The following is a 13,149-nucleotide window of genomic DNA, read 5'->3' on the forward strand; positions in this document are numbered from 1 at the left end:
CTGGAGTCCTTCCAATGCATAATGATCTTGAATTATAGTGGGAAGGTTATGAAAGGTTTTATACTATTAAGAATAAACCTCATCCAGATTTTAAAATACACGTCTAGAACACTGTGCAGTTGTGAAATACCAAAACTGTGCTTTTGATCTGAATGTTTCCAAAGTTTCCAAGAATTCATGCTCATGCATGAATTCTATACTAACAGCCTTAAGAATGACAAACTAGCCTACTCACCTGGTTTGTCTAGATTAACATAGCAGTTTTTGTTTTAAATTCTTCTTTTGCTATTATTTCTTCTTTCTCACACACTCTAACAAGTCAGCTAACTTCTCTTATTTTTTCTATCTTTCAACAGCATCCACTTGTCTTCCTATGTCATTTCCTTGGAGAAGAGAAAACAATCCCTTTATTCTCACTGTGAATTAAATTTCTGTCTCTTCTCCTTCTTGTCCCACTTACGTAAGCAAGTCAGACTTAATAACCATCTATTTAAGAGCTTCTCCCCCCTCAGATTATGTTTCAATATCTTTACAATGAGCTCAGGAAAGTTTCACTGCATAGTATACTTTCTCTCGTGACATTATACATATGGAAATTATCTATGATGAGTTATACAAACCAGTAGTACAAAAACAGCCATATATGTTTTTATTAGCATCACTAGGCACTTGCGTTTGTACATGCCCTTACTGTGCTTTATTTGGAATCTGTGTATATGAGTGGTTTTGAGCTGCACCCTGGCGTCTTGAGGTAGGAGGTAGCAGGAATAAGGTGACAAAGGTCGGCGCAGTTGTGTCACTTCTCAGCTCGGAGTCACCAGGGGCTACCCTTCCACTTGGTGTCAAAAGCCCGTGTTCTCGTAGTAACCCACAAGGCCTTGCACAGCTGCCCCCACTTTTCCTGCCTGATTTGGCTCTTGCTGCTCCCTCTTCACTCAGCCTGAAGCAGACTCACCCGGCTCTCTCTCGGGGAGCTGGAACCATCTTTACTCGGATGTCACTCCACTGTGAGGCCCCAATGCTGCACACCGCCACCCTCTCCACGTCCTATCTCTGTCCCTCCGTTACTTTCCTCTTGCCACTTAGGACCTTTTACCAGGCTCTGCTCTTTCCTCTTTTGTTGTCTGCGCCCTCATTAGAACACACGCACTTTGTGGACAGGCGTCTAACTTTTGTTCTGTTTGCTGTGGGATCCCCTCTGCCTGCAGTAGTTCTGGGCTGGTGGTAGATGATTGAGTGAATAAAGAGATAAGTGTGTGCCGAGAATGCCTGGCTCTCAACTCCTACCACCAAGGCTGCAGAGGAGGAAGAACTGTGTTGGGGCCTAATAGTTTCTTAGAACTCTGGCTTTGCGTCTTTGTCAGTAGTGACTGTCGTACTTCCTGGCTCCTTTGCTCTGCTGTTCTTTGATTGAAAACATCAGTTGCACTTCTCTGTACTGTGCTCGGTGCAGTGGAGAATCTAAGGAGGCAATGAGACACGGCTCCTTCCTTCGGAGCCCACGGGGAGGGAAGGCGGCTATAAACGAATACAGGAGGGACACGGTGACTCGGTGTGGTGTAAGCAGATGACACAGGAAATCAGCCCCTCAGGCTACAGCGCCAACACTGTGATACCGAAGACTTCAGGGTAGCCTGGAATGTTGGAGTGAGGAGGGAAGAGTTTGGAAGAAGATTCGAGGTCAAAAGGAAGGGTGGTTTACAAAAGTCATCTTGAGGCAGCGTGTTTAGTTGTGTTTCCGTAAGTGTGGCAACTGCCACACAGGCCAGGAGCGGCTGGCGTCATTGTCCGTGAGAGGATTTGGAAAGCAGTAGTGGCCGTGTAAATCACATGCTAATGTGTATTGTGAATATCAATTTACAGATGTATAAAATGAAATAATTTCCAGAATAATCAATCAAAGGGCTCTCTTTCCCATGGTGAGTGTGCTGATGTTCCATTATGGCCAGGAGTGCGTGCACGTGTGTGTGTGTGTGTGTGTGTGTGCGCGCGTGCATGTTCACTTGCTCTGGGGAGTGAACCTTGGGCCTTGAGCAACCTGAGCATTCACTCTGCCCCATCCCGCCCCTGTGAGCTGTGTGGCAGCTGCACCTACAGATTTGCTTTCCCTTTGAGAAAGAAAGAAGACCCTTCCCTTAGTCTGAGATCCCCTTAAGTATGACAGTCCTTTATGCACATGCTCAGCAAGTCCCAAGAGCAGTGTGAGCGGGACCGTGTCTCACTGCGTGGCCGTGTGGGGTCAGAGCTGCCAGCCGAGGCGGAACTTCCATCTGTCCCAGCTCTAGGTGACCACCGTGAGCGAAGCCCCTGCTAGCTCTGTGTTCCTTTCTGCAGGGGAGAAATGCTAAGAGACTTTGAAATTATCTGTAACTGCTGCATATTCTAGCTGACTGTAACCAAGGAAGTAAATTTAGGGACAATAACAAAGAAAAGGGAAATTCAGTAAGGGTTTCCCATAGAATTATTTTGAAAATTGCTCCTTTAGCACTTCTTGCAGTAGACCCTGAGTATTTCCAGTTAAATTCGTGAGATGGCTGGATGACCATCTAGTTCCATGACTTTACTTTTTTCCTCTATAGTTAAAATTTTGACTTATCAAGAAATGGTTATCCATTGTCCTTGTGCTGTAGATTTTTTTTTTTTCTGTTCATAAAAAGAAGGATGGGAAATTTTATGGTTTGAAAACCAGAGACCTCAACAAATCCAAGTAGTACTGCAAGAACAATAACACTTTACTCAGTGCCCGGGATTTAGCTCAGTGGTTCCGGTACCTGCCTTGCTAGCACAAGGACCCGAGTTCAATCCCCAGTACCAAAAAAAAAAAAAAAAATTTTTTAAGTTCCTCATAGCCAGGCGTGGTGGCGCACTCCTGTAATCCCAGCACTTGGGAGGCTGAGGCAGGAGGATCACTGTGAGTTCAAGACCAGCCTGAGCTACATAGTGAGTTCCAGGTCAGTCTCAACTACACAGTGAGACCCTGTCTCAAAAAACAAAACAAAACAAAAACAAAAACAAACAAAAAACAACAACACTTCACGTAAATTTCTAACATAAGAAGAATATGTGTTAAATGTAGATATTTATTACATTGAAATCGCTGGTGTATCCTGGCTTTAAACTATCTCTGCCTTGAAGTTACTCTGTAAGTAGTGTCTGAAGAGTCTTTGGCTTGCTCTTATAAAGTCTAAAGACAATAAACTCAACTTTTAATGAGTGAAGCCATGGTTTTAGAAACTGAGGTGTGTTTCAACTTGAGGAAGAGATTTTCCTAGATTTCTCCTCAAGTTAGACTAAGTGACAGTGGAACTTGGTGAGTTTACTAGATTTCAGAAGTTTGGTAAGAGTAAAAGAAAGTGGCCATCAGCTATAAATTTATACTAGCTAGTTTAATTTTAGACCCAGCGCTATATTTCATTTGTTGCACTATTTTATTATACTGCTACTTAAATATTTTTGTGATAGAAAAACACAGCATTGCCATTTAAACTGGGCATGAAAAGGTGACACACACTGGCAGCACAGTACTAAAAATGGCCAGTCTTTATGCATTTAATGTATGGAAAATAATTTTGCAGTATTTTTGTCTTAAACATTTATATGCATTGATTCATTCTGGCTGTTTTAATGTTATTGCCAAGAACGTCATGATTAAATGACACTTAGAAATGCCTGACCCAGCTGTCTCTCCTTATTTCCTGGGGCAGGAAACCTCTGTTTCAAACACAATGTCAATGTGGTGTCTAATACATAAAATAAAAATTTAAAAGTGACATTTGAATAGTATTAAGTTTTATAATTTCAGACTTCTTAATAGGGTTCATTAGGCAAAAAAAGAGATGAACTTAGTTTATAAAGGCCTTAGCTCCTATTTAAATGATATTTCGTTGTATTTGTCAAGTATTTGAAAACCCTGAATTAAGTAGTGAAGTAGTCACAAGCAACAGCAGTTTGTATTGGTTATTTTGTGAGGCTGACCCTTAGTCTCTAGGAGACTTCAATTTCACAGAGCTAGCAGGAATAACTCACTTCTAGGTCCACAGGGAAGTTAATTTAGCAGCCTCAGTTGATGAACTAATTCTCACCTGCTCTCAAAGTGTGGTATGTAAATCTATTGAACTTGAGTGTTATTTTTATCCTAGCTTTAGGGTAGGTAAAGGAACTCAAGTCAAATATTAATAGAATCTCAAAACTCTGTAGGGAGTGCCACTTGAAAATTAGTAATCATATTTTTTGTAATATTATTTTGATAGAGTGAGAGTATAGATTCTGTATTTGTGTTAGAAAAACCGATAAGCAGAGGAAATGTGAAAGTATTTCATCTCATTTATATAGGGTTAGATTAGTATGAATAAATATGCACTAAAATATGTTGTGTTCTAGAAGTGTCAGAAAAAAACATTTTTTTTATTCCAGTAGAGTCAGTATTACAAGTAGTTGCCAGCCCAGACCACTAGTTATTTAACCCATAAGTAACAGAAGTAGAGCTATTTAACCTTTCTATGATTACATGTGTATTTTTCAGTTAGCTTGACATTTTCCTGGAACCACTTGCCTATTTTCATGGGATTTTAAAAAACCTGACCTGCAGGACTGAATTAGAAACTTTCTCTGTCCACTCCCACTGTGAGGTAGCAAAAGAGAATAAAGACTTTATTCCCTGGTTTAAAAAAACTAGTCTGTATTTTTCTCTCCGCGGAAAGGGCTGCTTATCTCCTGTTTGAGGAAGCCTCTTAGGTCCTGTAGAACAGGAGCTCTGAAGATGCCCTACTTTAGCTCTGTGCCTTTAGGCACATAGATTTGTAAAGCTGTGTGAAGAGAAGACTTCCTAAATCAAACACATTTTGTCCTCAGTTAGAAAGCTGAGTATTTAAGGGAGCCTCGTGGCAAATCCTCTCTCCAGACGATGTTCCTTTAATGTGCCAGGTAATAAGAAAGCTCCTGGTGCTTCGGAAGCCATTAGAATTTTTCCTACCCACTCGCTGTGCTGTTATCTCCCCGCAGTGGCCTCCCTGGGCCCCACGGCCTGTGCCCGGCCCTCACTGCCTCCCATTTGAGAAGCAGGCCTTCCTCTGAGGACTTCTCAGGCAGGCAGCCAATTTCCTGGTAATTCTGCAGAGCGGTTAGGTGCCGAGGTATTGAAATTAGAGGTCTGCAGGTGCCCAGTGGTAGAGCACCTGCTTAGCATGCTCCGAGGGCCCTGGGTTCTAGCAGCACACACACAGAGAAAGGAGAAAAATGAATTAGTAAATAAAACAAGAGCATTATAATCAGTGTCACTTCCACCTGATGATACGCATAATGTGGGAATTGCTTGGGGTTTTGTTTGTTCGTTTTGGTGAAGCTGCCAGAATGAACCATTTTTTTAAATGTGGAAATGTAGAATAACATAATCAGTTATTTGTGTCAAAAATTCTAGTACAGTAGGTAAAGCCCTGGATTAAAAACACCTATTTACTTGTATAACATTGCAGAGCAAATAATTTAATTGCCTTAACCTTCAATTTCCTGTAAGTAGAGTTCAGGACAGCATCTACCTCATGGGTTTGTGGTGAGTGCTACAGTAATGCATTAAAGTATGTTAACAGGGTGCCCTGGTACTTCAATCACTCTTAGTCGTTTTACCATTACTTTGTTATTATTCTGCAATCTTAGGAAGATGTTACTGGAAAAGATAAAGGAGCGCACACCAGCAGGGCTTCTAATCTCCTACCTCCTGTGTCCCCTGCAGAGTGTGACAAGCTGAGGCGGGACGGCTACCGGAGCTCGCAGTACTACTCTCAGGGACCCACCTTCACGGCCTACCCCGGCCCGCTCTGCGCTGAGTATCACGATGAGGATGCAGACTCTGATCAGAAGGTGAGGCCGCGAGTTCAGCAGGGGGTTCTGGACAGGACCCCAGAACAAGAACGGACGAGCATGGGAAACTGGCGAGAGCAGAACGAAGTCTGTATTTTAGTCACAAGTGGATTTCTTGATTTTGACATAAAGAACCATGATTACATGAGATATTAATGTAAGGAGAAAGGCGGTGAAGGGAGGAACACAAGGAACCCGATATTATCGTTGCAACCTTCCTGTAAATATAAAATTATTCTAATACAAAAGGAAGTAAGGTCAGAATCTAAGAAATTCCTTGAATTGATATAAACTCAGTGTATTTGTGCATTTTCAGTGTTCTCTCTATTTTTTTCCTCATTGAGTGTATTGGTACATTTTAGGGATACACTACAGTTACATCCATCATTGGGATCCTGTACCTTTACATGACAGGTCTTGGTTCTCATTTTTTCCCCTTGTCCCTGCCCTCCCTTCACCCCCTCCTCCCCTCCCCATTTACAAACACTTTATTTCCACTTTTCATTTTCTCATATTTTTTCTTTTCCCTTATTACCTTTCCCCTACCCTTCCCACTTTCTCTACACCTTTAGTCCTTTTCTTCCCATTTCACATTGTCCATTATCTCATTAGGATCTTATGCACCGTTATAGTTTATTCACACCAGAGAAACTATTTATTCAGCATTTACACATTTCAGTGTTCTCTTTTGGTTAGGAGAAATGAAGGTCTCTGTTGTCTCTTCTGTCACATGAGCAAGAATCCAGCCATGTTCCAAAGAACCCTGCTAATTTGCTTTCATGGGTAATAATGAAATATGTGAGGCAGATGACGTAAGAAGAAAAACACTTGCTTAGCTTGCAGTGTGTGGGTTCAGGGCATAGTGCAGCATCGGCTCACCTCTGGCGGGGTCTCTGGACTGCATCACCCGGGGTGGATGCGGTGACAGCGAGTGTGTGGGTGAGTGGTCTCATCTCAGAAAAGGAAGCAAGGGAGAGGCCCTGTGGGGCCAGGTACAAGGCTATCCTGAGAACTAACCGGGATCCCTCAAGGCATACCTTAGTTTCTTTCAAAAACTAGTACTCTGTGGCCCTACTGACCTCCGCCGCGCCCCGCCTCCCGCCACGCCCCACTTATTGAAGATCCCACCTCCAATAAGCCTCCAACCCAGGGACCCTAGGAGAGGGAACCACATCCCAACCCCAGCACTCTCTAGAGACCCCTGTAGACCCCTGTTTCACAAGCAGTGTTTCTGGTTCAGATCATTTGTAAGTGGTGCTTTTACTTAATGTTATTGCACTGGCCCGTTCCCTTAGTGTGTTGCACTGCCCTTGAGTTCTTTGACTCATACTATCCTTCATGCCATGCATAAACTATTAAGTTTATTTTTTCTCAGTGCTAAATGCACATGAAAGAATAAAAATATATACAGATTTTTATTTATATAGTTTTATTTTTATCGGGCAGTGTGGACTGACAATGGAATTACTTAAAATTTGATAACCTAGGATTTACTTTAGAAATCATTTTTAATTAATCTAAAGACTTTTAGTGGCATTAAGTCAATACATAAAAACACTGCTAACTAGAAAGCACTATTTCAAAATTTTTTCTTTTTGTTAAATAAACAACTTAAGAGAACAAAGTAAAATAATACTTGATCAAAAAGTAGGAAGTTTTTACTTAGATCCTTGGTCTTCAAATGAATATTGGACCTAAGTTGTTCTTCTAGATTAATCTTTTAAAATTAATATTCTTAATTTAAAAAATCATAATTGTGTACATTTATATAGTACAATGTGATGTTTTGATATATGTATAATATAAATGATTAAATCAAGTGAATTAATGTATCTATCTCCGTTATATATCATTTTTTTATCATAAATCATTTGAAATTTATTTTTTAGTTATTTTGAAATATATAATACAGGCTCAGTTGTAGTGCTTGCCTAGCATGTGCAAGGCCTGGATTTCATCCCTAGGACTGAAAAAAGAAAAGAAGAGAAATATACAGTATATTTTTATTGACTATAGTCACTGCTGTGCAGATCTCAACAATTTATTTCTTCTGGCTGCATGAAACTTTGTACCCTTTGGCCAACCACTCCCCATTCCCTCCTTCCCCACCCAGATTTTAATCATTGAATGTTTTTCCAATTTTTTAAAAGATATTTTCACCTATTAGTCCTATTACTAAAGTATATGAAAACAGCCGTCTCAAAATTGATCTGATCTATAATTTCAGAAACTCTTTTTCTCTTGTTAGCATGAGTAAGGAGATTGAAAACCAGAAGATAAATTTTGTAGTTATTTCTGTTAATTGGCCCATTGCTGCCTCTCAGATGTAGAAGAATTATTTGTGGGATACCTAGCAATTGGGTGCAGCATCATCGCACAAGTTGTGAGTGTCTAAGAGCGTAGATTCCCATGGTGGCAAATTGGCATTATCATGGTACTACGATAAGATCTTCTGAAAAATGGAAAGTCTCTATCTTAGTTACTGTATCATTGCTGAGACACAGTCCCTGACACCAGCAAATGGAAAGTCTCTATCTTAGTTACTGTGTCATTGCTGAGACACAGTCCCTGACACCAGCAAATGGAAAGTCTCTATCTTAGTTACTGTGTCATTGCTGAGACACAGTCCCTGACACCAGCAAATGGAAAGTCTCTATCTTAGTTACTGTGTCATTGCTGAGACACAGTCCCTGACACCAGCAAAGTGAAAGAGGGAGAAGTTCATTCTGGCTCACAGTTTGCAGAGGTTTCTGTCCATAGGCCCCTGGCTTGGAAGCATGGAGGTATGACAGAGGGGCCTGGCAGAGAAAAGCAGCTCTCGGCAAGAGAGTGATCAAGGGAGGAGGAGGGAGCACCACAGTCAGGTACAATCTCATCACTGGGCTAACCCGCTGCTGGGTATCACACCTCTGTAATTCAGTCACCTCCCCAAAGCTCCACCTGTGAGCCCCTGAGGCTTTGGAGGGACACTGAGATATAAACCATAATAGTCTGCAAATGATTCTTACCGTAGTGCTACCTGTGGGCTCCTTCTACTCCTGTGTGGCACTGCCACGGACCCCTCCTTCAGGCAGCCCTCCTCCCATACGTGGACCGAGTGGGGACCAATCATCACCCCCGAAAAGCCAAGCCTTCTGTCTCATTCACAGGCAGTGAGTAGATAGCGATCAGATGTGAAGGCACTGTATGTGTCATCTGTTATGTGCTAGGATGGGCCCGGCTGTCCCGATGAGCCTGCATCTCCATGATAAGCACTGGTTTGGGACTTTGGCAACACCAGTCTGGGAACCAGAGAGCGGGAACACAGCTTCCTGTGCTGATGGGAGCACATGCACCCATCACCTGGCTTCGCCGCAGGCACCCCGAGCACAGGCTCAGGCCCAGAGTCCGTTCTCCAGCCTTCCCCAAGGCAGGGCTCCCCAAAGTCCCCCGCTGAGTTCTGACCTTAGCTTCCTTTGCTGTCCAGTGCTGTGGCTCTACTTTCAAAATTCACCTTAACACTTGTGCTTGGTGGAAAGCATTTTGAAATCATTGGCAGACATTGGTAGTGCTGTGGAAGGGAACTTTTATTTTTTTTCTTTCCTTAAATATAAACAACCAAAGCGAAGTACAATCACATTTTCAATTATTAAGTCTAAATGTCATCTCAAGGCAGTTGCTGTGGAGAAATTTGCTTCAGAATAGAATAAATATCAACTTAATGTTGTTGATGTATAATATTAGATCATTATTATTAAATATCGACTAATGAATTACGGCATCAGATTGAACTGCCCTCCCTTCTTTCCTTCTTTCACTGTTGGGTTCCATCACCCAATGTCCTATTAACTTTTGCAGTTTCTTGATTCCTTGAAATATTGCATCTGAAGACCCACTTGCCTTCCCAGTATTACACATCCAGTTTGATGCTATTGTAGCTCAGTGTCCATCTTTTTGTTAATATGCGTTTTTCTTCCTAGCCATTCAGAGTTAATGAAGCCAAGTGCTGCTTTGAGTAACAAAGGCACTGAATTGGCACGGGAATTCAACATGGAAGTCCTTGGGCTTCCCCGTCACTTCCTGCAGGTCTCTCTCCAGTGTCTTAAGTTCAGAGTGAGAGTCTAGGTCTTGTGTCTCCACGTCACGCCTGGCTGCTCCGCTGCTCGGCTGCTCATCCATTCAGTGGTCACCTGTTCATACTTCCGGTCCGAATCTGCCCTGGTCAGAACTCTGAACCCACACTTCCGGCCCGTAGCCCCTCTTGCCGATCGTGTGATGCGCTCCTCCCTCCCAGCTGCGCAGCCGTCAGTGGTTATTTGGGACCCAGACCCAGTCCTCATCTCACCTCAGTCTCTGAAAGCGTTCCCGGGAATGCAGAACTAGAATTCGCTTGTAAAACAAGAACGGGTTGAGCACTGTGTGCCAGGACCCCGGTAGGTGTTGGGAATACAACAGTGAAAGGGAGACAGTCCTGCCCTCTGATGCTTCAACGGCACGGACAGGCACTGAGTCTATCGAAGTGGCTTTGCTATGCTGGAAGGTGCCATGTGCGATGTAGGGAGATAAATCAGAAGGAGTGGAGGCTGCAATTTGAAATTAAGTGATTAGGCTTTCCTCAGCGAAAGGTGCTTGGCGTGGAGAGTGAGCTGCACTGTGCTGAATGCTCGCAGGAGGACCTCCTGGAAGAGGGAGCAGCAGCTCAGTGCAGTCTGTTGTCAGATACTGCAAAATGCAGAAGAACAATAAGATTTTTTTCCCCCAGCTTTAATTGAGTTTATTGGTACATTTTAGGGATACAGTACAGTTACACTCATTGTTGGGATCTTGTACCTCTAAACAATAAGATTTTTGTGCTTAAGGAACTTACAATGTTCATGAGAGAGAACCAAGCATGAAGTTTCATATATAACTTGCTGCAGTGGTTTTGGCGTTCACTACTGTGGGAAAGAGAATTCTTCTGATGTGCGAGGTGGCAAGAGGGAAGAGATAACTGAGGACCTGGGCTCAAAGAGTGGTGATGTGAGTGGCAAGAAAAGGGTGCTGATGGTGACAGTGACATTCTGGGAGCTGGGGGACCGACTTCCAGTATCCCTTCCTCTGCCCTCTCTGTGCCTCTGTGGCTGTACCACGGGCCCTGCAAGGCATTAAGGAAATGGGTGAAGGGCTAAAGGAGTAGGGGAAGAGGGAAGGGTAGGGAAAAGGAAAGAAGGGAAAAGAAAAAAATACGAGGAAACGAAAAAAATGGAAACAGAGTTTTTGTAAATAGGGAAGGGAGGAGGGGGTGAAGGGAGGGCTGGGGAATGGGGAAAAATAACCAAGATATATCATGTAAAGGTACAAGATCCCAACGAAGAATGTAACTACTGTATACCTAAAAAGTACCGATACACTCAATGAGAGAGAAAAAAAAAAAAAAAAAAAAAGAAAAGAAAGTGGGTAGTGGAGTCAAATTGTTCTCTCAGGCCTTTTGAACAGGTCGTTCATTCACTCACTCAGTAATATTTATTTGGTACCTCCAAATTGCCAAAGATTGTTCTAGGTCCTAAGACCCCATCGAGGGAATGAGGCCAAGTCCCTGCCACTGAAGGGGTCACAGTGGTGAATGAACAAGTACAGTATAATAAATACAGTACCAGGTGCTGATAAGTGTTGGGAGCATGAATAAAACAATATTCCCGAGGGCTCCTGAGTGTCCAGGCTGCCGTTTTAGATTGTGTCCCTTGGATACTGTTGGAGCAGAGCTCGGCGAGGTATAAGAACATCACATGTTGGTGTCTCGAGAAGTCCTTTCTAGGAAGAAAAGAGAGCGGATGCAAAGACCTGGTGACCGACGTGCTGATTCTGTGAGGGGACAGCCTGAGGCCCGAGGAGACCAGAAGCGAGCGAGGAGGAGGGAGGGAAATGACCTTGGGAGACGTAACCTAGGGCCAGATCGTGTGGGTCCTAATTGGCCTGGCAAGGACTTTGGATTTATTGATTCTGAGTGGGATAGAGGTCCCTGGAGGAGCTGAGCAGGAAAGTGACACGATCTGATGTGCTGTTTAATGTGATTTATGTGGCTACTTTATGAAGATTAGAGCACAGGAAGTTGAAGATTGAAGCAGAGACAATAGGGTACTGCAAGAGAGCCCCCACTTGTTTCAGAAGTGTGTCCTACAGGACTTGCTAAAGTTGTTAGAAAAAGAAGAAATTCCATCTGTATTTTCCCAGCTTGATCCCCCTAGAATCTCATTGCAAAAATTGTTTGATCCCCTGAGAAATCCTGCTCCCCGCACCTCCTTTCTTCAGGTCCTCACTCTCCTTCCCACAGTCTGTCACCAACCCACCATCATAGTCACTTTTTTGCACTCACATTGGCCCTACTCTCCTGCCTCTTCCCTGGGAAAATCCCATTCCCCCGGTGTGGATTGTGGAGCGAGTCTTCCGGAAAGCACCGGGTTAGGGTCGCTGGTCTCGCTGGCAGGGAGCAGAGCTCAGCCCTACTCTGCTAACTCCTTAGCTCACCCCTCCACTCTCCCATGTCACGGTTCACCCCTTCTCAGATCCCAAACTCTGCTCTCTCTGCTTCATTCTCAGATACAGCGGTTCGTATTTGCTGCCCTGGGAAATAGAGACAATCAGCTGGCATATATTTTTACAACCAAACTGATCATACTGCTTGCACCTGTTCTTCCCGTCTGCAGTGGTGAATGGTTCTCAGTCTTTCTGCCCTTTGCTCCCAAATCAGGGTCCTGCGTAGAGTAGGTGCACCATATTTTTCCAGCAGAACCGATAATGCCAGCCTCCAAAGAACTTCATACATACAGTTTACTCCTTTCTCTTCAGACTGATGAAATTCTTCTCCATTGTCTCATAATTATCATAACAGAAACATCCTGTGTTTTCTTTCGTCATGAGGAAACTGCGTTTGACCTGTCATCCCCCTCTAGTTTCTACTATATTTTTCAGTTCCTCTTTGCAATAAAACTTCCAAAAATCTGCCCAGACCTGCCATCTCCTTGCTTTTCCTAACAATCTCTTTTGAAAGCCTTCCAAATTTTCATCCCCAGCATACTACTGAAACTACTCTGGTTAAGTCTACCCGTCACTTCTGTGCTGCCAAATCCGGAACTTTACCTTTCAGCAGCATTTAACATCATTTATTGATGTTTTTTTCTGAGGATTACTTGACCCTCCTGATTTTCCTCCTCATAACTAGCCATGACTTCCCAATCACTTGTTAGTTTCCCCTTTTCTTCCAGATATCTAGAGGCTGGCGTAACCCTGGGGCTCAAATCTTGCACCTTTGCCCTTTGTAAGAGACTCATTCCTTGA

General features: G+C 43.2%; 1 protein-coding gene across 1 annotated transcript in view; it reads left to right on the top strand.

The window, feature by feature from the left end:
- The window catches only part of Nhsl1 (NHS like 1), a 126,110-nt gene that overhangs the window by 79,631 nt on the left and 33,330 nt on the right, over positions 1-13,149 (top strand). The window contains exon 3 of the mRNA XM_033763158.1: positions 5,729-5,856. Within this exon, the coding sequence (XP_033619049.1) occupies positions 5,729-5,856 (128 nt within the window). The remainder of the gene's footprint in view (positions 1-5,728; positions 5,857-13,149) is intronic.

The sequence above is a fragment of the Fukomys damarensis genome, unplaced genomic scaffold (genome assembly GCF_012274545.1).
Source record: "Fukomys damarensis isolate Sample0158 unplaced genomic scaffold, DMR_v1.0_HiC HiC_scaffold_14, whole genome shotgun sequence".
Taxonomy (NCBI): Eukaryota; Metazoa; Chordata; class Mammalia; order Rodentia; family Bathyergidae; genus Fukomys; species Fukomys damarensis.